The sequence below is a fragment of the Equus quagga genome, chromosome 18, assembly GCF_021613505.1.
Source record: "Equus quagga isolate Etosha38 chromosome 18, UCLA_HA_Equagga_1.0, whole genome shotgun sequence".
In the NCBI taxonomy this organism is placed as follows: Eukaryota; Metazoa; Chordata; class Mammalia; order Perissodactyla; family Equidae; genus Equus; species Equus quagga.
In genome coordinates, this window is record NC_060284.1 from 47,450,143 (window position 1) to 47,466,093 (window position 15,951).

At 45.0% G+C, this 15,951-nt stretch overlaps 1 protein-coding gene across 1 annotated transcript; it reads right to left on the reverse strand.

Annotated features, from left to right (window-relative positions):
- Positions 1–7,419: 7,419 nt before the first annotated feature.
- On the reverse strand, positions 7,420–15,940 carry TRIM45 (tripartite motif containing 45). Its single transcript, XM_046645803.1, has 6 exons — positions 14,924–15,940; positions 12,548–13,281; positions 11,128–11,257; positions 10,387–10,501; positions 8,571–8,697; positions 7,420–7,695 (listed from the first exon to the last, which is right to left on the reverse strand). Exons 1-6 carry the CDS (start codon positions 15,409–15,411, stop codon positions 7,547–7,549), a joined length of 1,743 nt encoding a protein of 580 aa, XP_046501759.1. The 5' UTR covers positions 15,412–15,940; the 3' UTR covers positions 7,420–7,546.
- Between the last annotated feature and the right edge of the window lie 11 nt (positions 15,941–15,951).

The following is a 15,951-nucleotide window of genomic DNA, read 5'->3' on the forward strand; positions in this document are numbered from 1 at the left end:
ACACTATCTAACACTGTTAACAGTGAGTCACTATTGATGTGAAGTGGATGCGGCACAAGTTGGAACCACTGTCCTAATGGGATGGAATATACCAAACCTGCATCCTTAAATCCTAGCCCGTGGTGGAGATTTCTCATGAATTAATCAAGTAGTGTTCTGGTGTCCATCTCAGGCTCATGTTCATTTTTGTTGCTGTGAGTCAGTTTCTTAAGGTCTGGGCATGACAGGGTGGGTCTTTGCACCCTCTCGCAATGGGCAGCATCCCACAATGTGGTAATGTAATCGAGGTGCTGCCTGATGAGATCTGCCAGTGTCAACCAGCCTTCCTTAATGTGACACCACAACCGCTGGATTTTCTTTCTATATCTACCTGCCTACTTCACCAGACTTGGGCAAGGATGAAATGAGGTAATAAATGCTTTATAAACCGTGAAGCGCTGTACAAATGATACTGTTATTGCTGTGGGACCAGGTCTTGGACTATGAGAATAAAACAGCAGCATGGGTGCAGCTGAAAGAGCCAGATGGTGAACATCTGTCACCGAAGCGCAACACTGCTGAGCTTTACAAGGTGTTTCTTATGTGACAGAATTGCCTTCGTGGAAGGTTTGTAGTTTGACTTCTCTTTAGCAGTGTTGATCAAAAAAGGGCATTGTGCACGCCATGGCTGTATGGAATCCTGGGCCCCTTAAAAACCCTGCAAGGGTCTCCTGGTGCCATGCACTCATCATGAACAGCCATAGGTAGACCGATATCCATATGGGACGTGACCCCTTTCTCTAGCAATCATGTCTATGATTTAGAATGGCCATATGTGAACACTGGGTGGTTTCTTCTCTCTGATTGTCTCTGTTGTTGAATGAAGTGACTTTCAGCAGGGCTCAAGGGTGAAGCCTGGTTGTCCTGCACTAACAGGTAATCATGGAGACACCAGTGCTCAGTGTGGCCTCTCTGGTTATCCAAAATCATGCCTACTGTCATGCCTTGAGAGAATTGCGTTTACAAAGCAGGATATTTTACTGCTATTTCCTGTGTAGCATCTAGCCCTAGGAAAAGGCAGAACGCATTAAAAAGCATACCTGCAGGCACAAAGAGAATTATAATAGGAATTTAGAATTCCTAGGCATATAAGCTAGGTTAAAATGTTTTCATAAATAAAAACGAAATTAGGATCATTTATAGTACAAAGTACCACAGGAATCAGTAGCTAGCTAGGGGATGGAGATGGAAATGAAAGAATAGCCTAACCCCTAGGGAGAGAATGGAGAGGATGGAGCCGGCCCGGGGGTTGGGCATTGGGGGGAGCTGAGGAAGGTGACAGACATGCAGCTACAAGGCCTTCACTAGATTGGGTCCTTTTTACCCAGAATCCTTAGCTAAATCTGAGGGTAGGTAGAGATTATGTATAAAGGAAGTATGGGGAGAATACTTTTATTGCTTAGTTATTATTATTTTTTAGTGCCATCAATTCCATTCTGACTCCTAGTGATCCTGTGGACAGCAGAGCAGAACCCTGCCTGGTCTTTTTGTGCCATCCTCGCACCTCCAGTGTTATATCAGACAATGCTCCACTGTTGTTCATAGGGTTTTCATGGCCAGTTTTTTCAGAAGTAGGTGGCTGGTCCTTCTTCCTCATCTGTCTTAGTGTGGAAGCTCTGCTGAAACCTGTTCACCCTGGGTGACCGTGCTAATATTTGAAATATTGGTGGCATAGCTTTCAGCATCACAGCAACACACAGCCACCACAGTATGACAACTGACAGACAAGTGGTATGGTTCCCTGACTGAGAAAGGAACCCAGGCTGCTGCGGTGAAAGCACTGAAATTTTACCACCAGACCACCAGTACTGGCTAATTATTCATACATTAATTCAAAAACATAAAATTTGCCAGGGACTGCTGGGAACTGAAAATATAAGGGTGAGCAAAACCAAAACCAATCCCTGTCCTCCTGAGGCTTACAGTCTGGTGGGGAGACAGGCATTATTCAAATCACGTATGGCTGTGAAGTGGCAGTGGTGATGAGTGCCACCATGGAGAGGTGTGAGTGGCTGGGATGGCTTAGAACAGTGATTTGACCTAGTTAGGGAAGACCTCTTTGAGGATGTGATGAAGGAATTGAAATCGATATGTGGAAGCTAACAAGGCAAAGAGTGAAATGCGTCTTCCTCTCTTCTGCTTTTAGTTAGCATCACTTCACCCAACTGCCTCTTAAGTGAGCTAAACCTGACACGTAGGTGTACATCCTCTGGAATAAAGCCGAGTAACTCTTGCATTTTAGAGATTAGAGCATGGATGGGTTGACAGGTATATGTGTATGTGTTTTTATCCAAGACAGCCAAGGTGTTTATCCTGTTAGAACATCCCAGAGGACAGAGGCTGTAATTTGTGGCTCTCTTTTCTTACCTGTAGCACCAGAGGTATAAGTTACATCATGATGCTGCAGCTTGTTGACGCTTCAATGCTCACAACTGAAAGGTGATTTCTGAAGCTCTTTGTGGCACTGGGGACAATTCGTAAATCCTCAAGCTTCTTTTTGTCCTCACCTTGGAGTCTTAGGCTCTGCAGATCACTCTTACTTTCCCGGGTCCTTCAGCTGCCAGGGCAGTTGAATTAAGTTGAGTTTAGACTCCATCGTAGCACAGGCCAAGGACTCGTCTCCCCCCACCCCCTAACTTTCTTAATATTTGTAATGGAATTGTTACCATTAATATTGTTTAAAGCCTAGGGCATTTGCCAGAACCTACATGTCTTAAAAGTTTTCTGTTGCAATATAAGTTTGTCCAGAGTAGAGTTATCCAATTACAGAAACCTTTTTCCAACTGAAATAAATGATAAGCTTTTTATCCTCCGTTCTGAAATCTGATTCATAAAAAGACACATGGGGAAAGAAATGATGTAATACAACAAGCTTCTTCATAGCAAGCAATTCCCTAGATATCTGAGGTAATTGGAAAATTCAAGGCTTGTCCCTAAGGTGTGTATAATTTATCCAATAGGTTTGAGAGAAGGTTTAGATTTTTTCCAAGTGGTATCTGGTTAAATGACAAATATTGGAGTTTGGTGGAAGGAAGCCTGCCTTGTAGAAACAGATAACAAGGAGATTCAAAGTAAAAATTCTACCAATTAGATCTTTATTCATTCAACAAAATATTGATGAAGCCTCTACTATGTGCCAGGAACTGTCCTATATGGGGACAGTATAGTAGTTAATAAATGTCAAATCCATGCCTTCATAGAGCTTACAGTCTAGTGTGAGAGGACAGACATTAAACAGGTATTTGTTGGATGTGATGAAGCCGAGAGAGGGTGGTGGGGAGTTGCTATTTTATATAGGGTAGTTAGGAACCTCCCCAATGCAATGATATTTGACATAGGAGCAGAAACCTGAGGAAAATGAGAGAGTGAATCATGTAGGTATCTGTGAGAAAAGCATTTCAGATGAAGCGACAGTGACTGTAAAGGCCCCAAGAAAGAAAGTACTTGGGGAGTTTGAGGAGCCCCAGGCAGGCCAGTTTAGCTGAAATGAGTGATGGAGAGGGGATGGGTAGGAAATGAGAGAAGAGCGGGGATCTGGCTCATGCAGGGTCTAACGTGCTGATGTGAAGACTGGCTTTGTTCTGAGTAAGATGGGAGGCCATTGGAGAGTGTTGAGCAAAAGAGTGACATACTCTGATGTATTTTTAAAGGACCTCTCTGACTGCTGAGTGGAGAATAGACCATAGAGGGGTAAGAGTGGAAGCAGAGAGGCTAATTAGTAGGCTGTTACAAAACTCCAGGTGAGAAATCTTGGTATCCAAGACCAGGATGGTAGCAGGGGAGGTGGAGAGCAGTGCTCAGAAGGCGTGTTTTGAAGGGACAGCTGATAGGATTTGCCAGTGGATTGGATGTGGTGCATGAGGCTATTTGCTCCACCACCTGTAAGAATGGATTTGGATTTTCCTTTTAAAGCGGTGAAGAAGACTGCAGGAGAAGCAGTTTCATGGTATAGGCAGATGGGAAGTGAAAATTGGAAATTGGGAGTTCTGTTTCAGACAACTTGAATTTGAGGTACCTGTGATACATCCAAGTGGAGAGGTTAAGTAAGATATTGGATAAAATCCTTTGGAATTTGGAGCTGGAGATAAATTTGGGAGTCATCAGTGTATAAATGGTATTTAAAGTCATGTGAGGATGAGAATCATCTAAGGAGTGGGAGGAAATAGAAATGCAAGAACTGATTCTTGGGGCTCTCCAATGTGTAGACCAGGGAGATAAGGAGGAACTAGCAAAGAAGACTGAGAAGGAAAAAGTCAATGAGATAGAATTAAGAAAAGTGATGCCACATAAACCAAGTGAAGAAAATGTTTCTTGGAGGGGGAAAGTGATCAGCTGTCTTAAATGCCGTTGATAAGTCAAAAAGGTTAAAGACCAAGAACTGACCATTGGATTCCATAATATAGATATTACTGGTGACCTTGACAAGAGCTGTTTCAGTGGTGTGGTGAGGATGAAAGACTGACTGGATTAAATCCAAGAGAGAATGCAAGGAGGGGAAGTAGAGATAGTAAACAACAGTTATTTTTGAGATCTTTTTAAAGGGAAGCAGAAAAATGGAGCAGTTATTGGAGGGGAATGAAAAAATTATTATGGACTGAATTGTGTTTGCCCAATAGATTGAAGCCCTAACCCCCAATGTGACAGTATTTGGAGATGGAAACTTTAAGGAGATAATTAAAGTCAAATGAGATCATAAGGGTGGGGCCCTAATTCAGTAGGACTGGTGTCCTTATAAAAAGAGGAAGAGACACAAGGAGTGCATGTGCACAAGGGAAAGGCCATGTGAGGACACAATGAGATGGCGGCTGTCTGCAAGCCAAGGAGAGAGGCCTCAGGAGAAACCAGTCCTGCTGGCATCTTGATCTTGGACTTCCAGCCTCCAGAACTGAATGAGAAAATAAATTTCTGTTGTTTAGGCCACCCTGTGGTATTCTGTATGGCAGCCCTAGCAGACTAATACAAAAATCCAGGGAAATTTGTTCAAGATGGGGAATATTGTAGCATTATTATTTTCTGAAATGAGCAATCCAGCAGAGGGAGAAATTGCTGGAGCAATGTTCCTGGGTTGTAGAGATGGAATGGGATCTAGTGGACAACTATAGAAGTTTGCATTTGATAGGAATATAGGTAGATTTGTAGATGTGATGAGAGGGTAGGGACATTCTCTTCTGAATCCTTTTACTTTCTTTCCTTTTGATTTCTTTTGTTTCCTCTTTCTTGGTGAAATGGGAAGCAAAGTCATAAGTGGAGAGGGGAAGTGGGATAGAAATTGGAGTTTGAGGAAAAGAAAGTATGAAGTAATTGTCTAGTAGAGTGAGAGAATAAATGGACTAGAGATGTTGTCAGTCTATTGGGCGATGCTGGGAGCCTATTGAAATTAGTGGTCACAGATTTAAAGTGAGACTAGTCATCATGCTCTTGTGTTTTTCTCCAGGACAATTCAGTTGGGTTAGACGGAGAGGTGGATCTAACCTAGGGTTTGGCTAGGCAAAAATGACAGAGGGAGACCACATGAAAGAGCGTGGTTATGATGATGGTCTGTAGAATCTAGGCTAAATAAAGACCATGAGGAAGGGTGAGAGGAATAGTGAGAAGGTGGTGGAATCACTGCATTGGGGATTCCAGGGAGGTAGAAGAATGAGAGTCAGGTTATTATACTTGGGTGAGCTGGAAAGACGGGAGGTTGTGGTTGTAGGATGCTTGAACTTGAGATTATGCAGAGGATGCAGTTGGAATCAAGGTCTAGGGTATGACTGACTGTATGACTAAAAAAAAGTACATTAGAGAACTGGTCATAGAATTTAAAGTGTATGTGGATAAATTATTCTAAGATTGATGAGGAGTAGTAACGGAGTTAACAGCAAGTTCGGTGCTAAAATCTTCAAGGGGTGATGGGGAATGATTTGGGGCTCTCTAGATGGCTGAACCATGGAGGGCTAGCAAGTTGTATAAAGGTGTGAGCTTCAAGGCTGGCCATTTCTAGAAAAGGAGGAGGGATAATGGTGTAGAACAGGATTTCTTAACAGAGGCACTATTAACATTTTGGACTGGGTAATTCTTTGTTGTGGGAAGCTGTCCTGAACTGAGCAACATTCCTGACTTCTATCCAATAGATGCTGGTAGCACCCTGCCCCCAGTTGTGACAAGGGAAAATGTCTCCAAGACTTACTAAACATTCTTTGGGGGGGCAAAATCACTCCTGGTTGAGAATCACTGATGTTAAAGCAGCAATGATGAGCTAACGGGACACCTACCTGTCCTCTGGGCCCAGTGAGTAAAAGGATCGAGGAAGAGCAAATAGCTAATAATTGAGAGGGTTACAGGGCCATCAAGTGTCTTCTAGGAAGATCAGATTTTGGTTAGAGAGAGGGCTAAACGGAGTCTTTCCAGAAAAGGGTGAGAATATAGTGAAATATCTTAGTAATGGCTACAATATAGCTCACATCTTTGAGTCTTAAGGAGATGTATTCTGCGATGACATGACAGTCAATGTGTTTCATCTAATTACTTCACTTCCTTTGCCTGACCCAATTCACCACTCAAATGAGTCACTCACTTCTTAATGGGTGTTACAATGCAATAATTATATTTGATAGATGCTGAGTTTTTACTATATAAGAAATCAAGAGTCCCAGAAGAACACACAAAATGTATAAAGACCTTGGCAGGGCTGGGCACCAGTGCTGTGTACTTCCTCTCCCAAGAATTCTCTTCAGACTCTGATACCCAAGCAGATACCCTCTAGGAGTCAAAGCTTCTAGTTAATTTCCTAGGTATATGGACAAAATTGACGACTACTCTCTGAAAAACAGGGTTGAGAGATGTGCAGAGGATTAGTCTATCTAGATCACCTGGCATGACAAGCAGTGCAATAAATCAATGAGGTTCTATTTCAACACCATTCCCCTTTCATTACTTACTACTTGTATGCCCTTGACCCCAAAGTAATCTCTAGGCTCTTGGGGTACAAGATGAATGTGGCATAGAGGGGGAAGTGAGGGACCTCCCTCTACAGCTGGATCACATTATAACCCCTTTAAAGTGTGCTGGAAAACACGGATATCATGAAAAGAGGTTTTTTATTCTCTGAGGGAAATATCTAAATAACAGGTGGCTCAGGGAGAAATCTTCTATTCCTCTTTTAAGTTAAAACTTCTTTTAAGTTATATATCAAAAAGTAAGGGACTAAATTACCCCATGATCTCTAAATTCCATTGACATAGATACCTCCATACCTGTACAAAACAGAAGGGAGCTCCCTTGGGATGGAAAGAACACTGCCAACTCGTCATTAAGAGAAATGTAGTGTGGTCGCTTGTGCTCAACCATCCGCACATACAATCAGTGAGCAATTCACAAAAAAGCACTTGAACTCGAGAGTATAAGATAAGGCACTTTGTTTTTAATTCTATCAGTTTCTCAGAATTAATCAAGGTCTGGGTTCTCTGGTAATCTGAAGTTGAGCTTGCTGCAGCTTTAACAGGCCAAGCACGTCCCCAGGAAACCGTCAGAGTGCCACGGTCCTGAGAAGACTCCTCGGTGCGCCCTGCCCACCTGTCCACATGCATTCCGACTTCTCGGTAAACTTCCCACAGCATGACCAGTGGGGACGACCCGGGTGGCCTTTGTGTCCATGGCCACAGCCTAGGTACCCACCTGCATGGTCCAAAGAGGAGACGGAAAAACAACCATTAGAGGGAAGTCCAGCAGTTACCATGGAAATTAAAGCTCCTGGCAGCATTCAGACTCGTGGATGTGAAAATATCTAATAAAAACTCGGTGAGAGGAAAAAGCTATCTGACCCCTCTATGGCTGGGAGGACCCTCAAGACTGATGACAGCAAATTAGTGATGGTTAGCTGAAGTTCTAAGAGTTATTTTAACTGCTAACTCAAGGAGATGAACTTGTTTGGATTTTAACTGAAAAACAATTGAAATAGAAGGGTAGAGTGGTAGAAACAAAAAAGAAGGTAGATCCTGAAGTCTTGATATGAAAGGGTGCAAAATCCTATCTTAAGGGCCACCATTACAGCAAGGACAAGACAGAATACTTTAAAAAAATACTTAGATCTCTTGCCTGAGCTGACCCTCCCCCTGGCCCCCCTACCCCCAAGAAAAGAGCCAGACCTAGTTCAATTGGTTTAATCATCCACTCCCCCATCTGTGCCTTGTTTGGAATTTCTTGAAGGTTTTAAAAGGAAGAGGATACATTTTTTCACTGCTCAGGCTGCTGGAAAGGGTGTAGACTGAAATGGAGTATCCAAGGGAGAAGCACAGGGCTCCCAGGACTGGTGAACTGTATCAAAACTAAAAGAACTCAGGACCTCTAAGCTTGCTCTTTCAATTTTCAGAACAAAAAAGCTTTAAACAAAACTTCTAGAACTGTGGTATATTTATATGCACAGACTATATTCCTAGAAACAAAGCCTAAGTCTGAATATCCTAAACCTAGTGGCTGTGTGGTAGTTGGTTCCCACGGCTGGGAGACAGGTCCAGAGGGTGAGGACCTTCAAGACGACTGGTTCTCCTCACCTGGCATGGTGCCTCCACAGGCACAGTGAGCAGTTTTCTGGCCTCCACTGGAGCATAATGTGCAGCAGTGAAACACACCTGGGTGTGGGCAGTGCCTTTTCCTCACAGTCACAGTGAATGGCGAGCCCTTCAGTGTTCAGACCAAGAGCAAAGAACAAACAGCACCTTATGAGTCAACAGGGATGTGCTGAGCATCACATGAGCTAAAAGGCTTGTAAGTCACAGAGCCTGCCCTTGGAGGCACAAGGACAACAGGAGGGAAACAGAGACTAGGGGACAATCCAGCTCAGCTGACTGAGGCCAGATACAAATGCAGTGAAAGAGTCAAAGAATCTGTGCCACCCTTCTAAATGGAGACCTCTTGATACACTAGTAAGCCAATTTGTGCCTTAGCATCACTGACTTCCCTCTCTATCTTCTCCATTCTTGAGGAATTTCGGGTAATTAGTAGAGCACTGTAACCACAGGCTAGGCCATCCTGTGGTCCTTTCTGCAAGTTCTCAGCCACACACCTCCTCCCCCACACACTGACCTAGTTCCTCTCTCTCCACCCCTCCCATCCTAGACTGTTTACCCATCCACTTACTCTGGGACGGTGAAGAAATACGGAAGGGAGGTTAAGAGTGTATGGTTAATAATTCTCAAATTAGAAACTTTCCTACCTGCCCCCTTTCCTTCAAGGATAACTTCCATTCTCCAATTTCTATCCTATGTTAAACAATAAATATTTAATAAGTGTTGCTATATTCCTATCTCTACATGAGGACCACGCAGTCTGTGAAAGCACAAAGTGGAGACTGGCACCTTAGAAGCCTTTCAAACATTAAATCTCTCTTCCTTTAAAGAGTTTACAATCTATTTTAAAGACGACTTGGAGTTCAAAGACATGAGTTCAAATTCTGATTTTGCTACACAGGTAGTGAGTATTGTAGCAAGTTCCGTTTCTCAGTTTAATCAGATGGTGATCCCCATACCTGAGTGGTTTGGAAGAAAACTGAAATAATGTATGCAGAAACACCTAGCCCGTTCCTGCATACTGTAACTAGGCGAGCAATAAGCGGCTACTGAACATGAGTCTTCCCAGTGCACAGACCAGGAGCCTAACATCATGACACTGTATGGAATTTTATTGTCCCTGTCAGTGTTGATTTCTGGTTGGAGGAAACCTCTGACTACTCGAATGTCAGCAGAGAGATTCTTTTGGACATATTGAGTATTACATGGCCAATTTTTAAAGATTCATAAGCTCTAAACCAGAAAGTGTTACACTTGTCTGTGGAGGTGGTGTAGTAACCATGGTAACAGATGAGCATATATCTAAACAGAGTAGAGAATTATGTGGGCAGATGGTTACACAGACAGATGACTGGTCAGTTGAGAGGAGAAGGCATAACCCTCCCACTTGTGTTCCAGTAAGTCCATGTCCAATTGTAGTCTGAACAAAGCTGGAAAATCCTGAGCTAGGTTATATTTCTGGAATGTACATGCTTGTCTGCTGGTAGATTGCCTCCTGTGATCAAGGCATCGTTCCCAAGTTAAGAATTCCAACAAAGCAACTGGGAGAATGATAACATCCAAGCACAACTGCCAGGAGGTGACATAGGACTAGAGAATTCTTATGGTCACCAGCATCCTCTAGAATGAGAATTGCAAAAGCTGGGCCATTTCAAAAGGGAAGAGAATGAAGAGAATCCTATTCAGTCCATCCCTCGATACAACTGATCCTATGAGAAACGTCTCCACATCCTAAGATGACAGAACCCAGAGGGGCCAGGGTGAAAGGAGTTCAGGGAAGCAGATGCATGGTCTTACTCACCTGCACGTGCTGCTCTTTGATGCAGACCCACACAGTATAGACGCCAGCTTCCTTAGGGGTATAGGAAATATAGTATGTCCCATCCTTGTTATCGTGGACCATCGTTCTGACTGGACTGAATGGAGATAAGAGTTCAAAAAACCACTCACTCTCACAAGTCTGCTTCAGTTGCCTATGATTTTAGGATGTAAACCCCATACCATAAATTCAATATTAAACATCCCCCAAAGCAGGATGCTGCTTCTAATTGTCTTGGAAATTAATTTTACAACAGAAGGTAAGCAACATAAGAGCTAATTTAATCTGACATTCAATGAATTCCTTAAAAACTGTGTGTTCTCTTCGAAGGGCTTCTGTTGTATCCTCTTGCTCTTTGTCCTCCCACTTCCCTCCTCTAATTCCAGAGACTCATAGCTATGCTTCCAGCACGACTTAACAGCAGAGTGGGGTTGAATTTTGGGAAGGGCACAATTCAGTCTAACATAGAATAATTTTCAGTCTATTCAAAGCTTGAGATGAAGACAATCTGAGGGGCAGATTAGACGTTTGGGAGAGAATTGAATACAGGCAAAAAACCCACACAAGAAAACACATCTGGTCCACTTGGTCATGTCACATTTCTTAATAGCATCACGGGGAGGCAGGATATAACCACCGCAGCTATGTCTTCATTCTTGAAAAGGACCTCCAGTTTCCAGTTTCATCACCACTTACTACCCATGACATCTGTGTAATACAAACCTGTCTTTCTTATCTTTAGGGACAACTGCGACTTGAATGTTGTCTCCTCCCCTGCCCATGCTGTCTCCTGCTGCATCCTTACAAAGCAGGGTGAAAGTGGCTGGCTGTTTCTCTCGGGCTCTGTGGAGGTCTGCAAAAGATAAGCCCTTAGTCCTCACCTCAAAGGCCAACTGCAGTGACTGCATCCTCAAACCAGGCACCATCTTGCTTTTTCTCTTTAGAACAAAAGGGTGTGCTTCCTGTTGACTGTAATCACCCTGCTCTCTCTTTTCCTTTTCTGTCTCCCAAAGCATACCACTTGAGAGTCCCTCCTGGTAAGCCTGGTCTTGGATCACATATCCAGGATAACTTCCGGCTAACTTCAGCGCTAAGGAAGCTTTGAGAATACTCAGGATTGACCCAAGCATTCAGAGAAGAGGGAGGTCGATATCCCCAAAACTACCCTCTCTGAGCTGCAGATCCTGCTGGAAAAGGCAGTGGGTACAGCTGACCCGCTCAGACTCTTCAGGTTGTGAGATCCTCCATAACACGGTAGCTCGTGCCAAGGAGTTGGGGGAATATTCAATAGCTACATCTCCTAGTCCAGCAGTCAGATGAAACAGGGCTTCTTAACCTGTTCAGGGCTTTATGAACTACTGTGAGGTCTACAGAGAGGCTTAAGAAGGGTCTAAGAATCTCCTGAAATTGTATGCCCAGGATGGTGTTTCTTAGGGAGAGATCATTCTCAGAGATATGACCTCCACATAGTTAAGAATTCCTGTGCCAGAGTCAGGATGACTCTAGGATACAATCTTCCTGTCAGGACTGATCTATGAAATATAAGTTTGAATAACATGCTTCTTTTAGGAATAGAACACTGGGGTCAAAAGAAACTGTTTTTCCCCCTACTGAATGAAATGCCTACCGTATTTTAAATGCCAATGATATGTGGCTTATATGAACCAATAGGGCATAGACAAAAATAAACTAATCTTGTCTTCCTCACTTCTCTGAAATTCTCTTCAGAACTTGATCCAAGCAGTCCGGGGCCCGCCATGGTCTTCTCTGAGCAGGCAGCATTTCGCCCCGCCCTAAAGTCAATGCTGTTATCTCCTATGGGTACTGTCTCTGTTCTGCATCTGGTAGAAACAGTATGATCCTTGAGTTCCATAGTAGTTACTACTTTTCTCAACTGGAAAAGGGTCAAGCCTCACCCCTGTATGGGATAGTAACTGTACCCTGACCAGAACAAATCAGAAAGGAAAGGGCAAGGGAGGGGTCACTGTCCTCTGGATCAGTATGTCTCTCTCTCCCTTGGTAAACTGGTCAGCAGGGAGCTCTTTCTAGCTGAATGAAGGCCCTAGCTGAAAAAGCTACAAATCTTTAAACACCACGTCCCTGTCCACTGCCCTCTCACTGTCAATGGGAAATGCTTTCCTACCTTCTCCTTGAAGGACACATTTGGTTGGATCGACCTCTTTGGTATTGATGGTCCCATAAACTTCATAGCCCCGGCACAGGCCTGCTTTCCCCTGAGGAAAGAAGCATATCTTATTGTTTACTCCGGGATGGACACTATATTCAACTTGGTTCAGCTTCGTGAGCCGCTCCACCACCACCCCCTTGGTGATGAGGATCTCCAAGTCTGAGCCACTGGTCAGCAAGTGCTGGGTGAACTCCACTCCAGTCCGCATGTCTGCCAGCAGCTGCTCCAGCTGTGCCTTCTGCAGCTGCAGCGAGTTCTCCTTCTGCACCCGTATGTCTTCCAGCTGCTTCAGCAGCTTGTCCCGATGCTCCTCAATGGCCTTGATGTAGCCCTCGGAGAATGTTCGGACATCGGCTGCCACGGCCTCCACTCGCTCCTGGAGGGCACTGTTTGTCCCTTTGATCTGTGCCAGGGCTTCCTCCAGGGCCTCTACATGGGGCTGGGTGTCTTTGAGGAGCTCCCGTACAGAGTCCCCATGCTTGTGGATGACATTGCTGGTGAAATCGTAGGGGTGCTCCCGGTGCTCTCCCACCACGCAATCCCGGCACACAGGTTGGTCGCAGAGCTCACAGAACAGCCTCAGCTCCTCTGCAGGGTGAGCAGGACACAGAATGGGTTTTCCAATCCAGCTGTAGGCTTTCAAGTCTTTTAGGTCCACCATGGTATGGTAAGTCGTTTTCTTCTGCCGCCTAGTGGCAAACAGAGTCAGGAATAGGAAATTAGGGAACCAATCTACTTGGGAAACAGTTGCGCAGTTTTAAGAGCATGGGCTCTAAAGTCAAACAAATCTGAGTTCAGTACCTTGCTCTAACCTCTTACTAACCACATGATCCTCTCTGATTCCAGTTCCTCATCTGCACAATGGGGATAATACCTACCTTAAAGGCTGTTGCATACAATAGCAGACTAGGGCTTTCTGGCTTGGCACATGACTTTGCAAAAGGTTGCAATGCTAAGACTCCATCCTGGATCTCTCCCCAAAGGGTTAATTTGACAAGTTTAGACAAGACGCACAGCCTACTCCAGCAAGCTAGAGGTGAGAGTGTGGGGGGAATCCAGCACTAAGAGACAGAAACTGTGCCAGATGACACAGCCATAAACCCCAAGCAATGAAAAGAGCTAACTGGCCCTGATGGTGTCTCACTCAGCTTTCATCTAAGATTCTGATAAAGTATTTCCTTTGATCAGTGCCTACATCACCCAAAGCAACAAGCTGGAATTTTCCTCAACAAGAGTCATCATCATTATTAGAAAGAGTGAAATTAATGTTCAGTAAAATCAAAGCTCTCTTTTAATTCCCCTTTTTTTTGTTGCCCTCTGGAGATTCAGGGAAGTCCCTAGGATATCACAGTGAGTGGTCAGAGTTCCCCTGTTAGCATGAGAGCAACTTGAAGCTAACATGCCTATTCTGGCACCAGAAGAGTGGAGAGAAAACAGGGTCAGCTGATTAGCTGGCAGCAAGGTAGTCATAATTACAAGTTAAAAATAGAAAGACTGAAGAGTACTAACTTGTTCTGTTGGTGAGGCCAGAAAACAAATGGAAGGCAGAACTTAACTATTTTAGGCTAATCCTAAAACCTTGGCCATGTTATATTCTGATGTCCTTGAATGGGGGAGGGGGTTAAAAAGGGACAAGAGTGATTTATGTGACAAACTGTTCACCAAATGCCATACAGGTATAGTTTGCACCCCAAGTAGCACCCACCAGCCCATCTCACCAAGCTCCAGAGTAACTGTAGGGTACAAGGCAAAGGCTGAGGTGGGCCCCCCAACCAGCACCCTATACTGGGAAGGCAGCATGGATTAGCAGAAAGAGCACAGAATGCAGTCAGAAAATCTGGATTTAAAATTCAGTTCTGTTATACACTACTTACCAGCTGTGGGACCTTGGCAAATCACAAAATATTGCTGAACTTCAGTTTCCTCAAACAATAAATAGGGGTGAAAACAGTGCCTGCTTTTCTCTAAGAGTGGCAAGGATCCAATAAGATCGAGGGCAGGGGCTATGCTGTTATATTCATTCTGTTTCTCCAGCACCCAGTCCAATTATTCAACACACAAGTGATGGATGAACCAAGGAAACTGTGAAGGTGCTTTGTTAACTGAAAAGGACTATGCAAACCTTTGATGCTATTATTACTATGGGTATTACATGAGGCTGCAGGGGTGAACTGTTCGAGAGTATTTGCTATCCCATTGTATATTGCTCCTTGACCTTCTACGCCATTTCAGAAAATTTTCCTTTCATCTGCTCACCAAGGGATTTCTCTGTCTTGACACCTCTTTGTACTCTGCTCTTAAGCCACACCAGGTGGAGTATCCCATCTTTACCTATGAGCCTGGCAGCAGAAGTGGCAGAGATTGGCTTTGCAGGTCTGACACCTCTTCTCCACTTCCCTGTCGCTGCACAGGTCACACACCAGGCCCTGGCCTTCCCCACGCAGACTCTCCAGCATCACATCATTCACGGCCAGGTGGTCTATGGTTAAAGCCTTCACTCCACCCATGGGCAGGTCCACCTGAGCATCACATACCGGACAGAGGATGCCGATCTGCGGCTGCAGACTGCGTGGCTTGAGTTCCTGGAATATTGACCCCTCAGAGCTTGTGTCAGAGTCTCCCCCTCGGATGTCCACTACTGAGAAGGGTTCCAGCTGCTCCAGACATGTGGTGCAAACTGTGTGCAAACAAGGCAAGAGCCTGGGGACTTTGAAAAGCCCCATGCACAGAGGGCAGTGAGTCTTGCCTGAGTTCCCAAGAGCAGTCCCACTGGGGAGTTTGCCCATGAAGCCCATCAGCGGCTTCCTGTTTTCTGACATATTCCCCACGTTTGTGCCCAGTATCAGAAAACGCTCTGGGCAGTTCTATAAGGAAGCAGTAGGTGATTAAGGCCACCCAAAGAGAAAGTTTCCAGAACTTGAGTAGAGACCATGGGGACTCTCTCGTCGGCAAATCAAAGGGCAAAAGGGAAGAGGATTCCTCAAAGTAACCATACGCAAATCTACTCAGGAGGGCCCCCTCCTTTCCACTGCATCCCATACCAGACACGCCCACACCCTCCTCTGCACCCCAAGTCCTTCTCCCTGCAAGCGCTTCCGGGTCTAGGTCGCGAGCTAGTCCTTCTGCCAACCCCTGGGCCCCTGCGCTTCGCACGCCCTCCACTACCACCCCCCTCCCGCCGCCCGCCCCACTGGTCCCGCGCCCAACACGCGACAAGAGCCACCCCCGCCCCCGCGGGATGAGGTAGCGGGGCCTCTCGCTCTTTCCCTTGACCCGATACTCCGCAGAGGGCACGCGGAGGGAGAAAAGCCTCGAGCCGCGACGGCTGCTGGGTTGCCACTGCCTCCCACGCCTCGGCC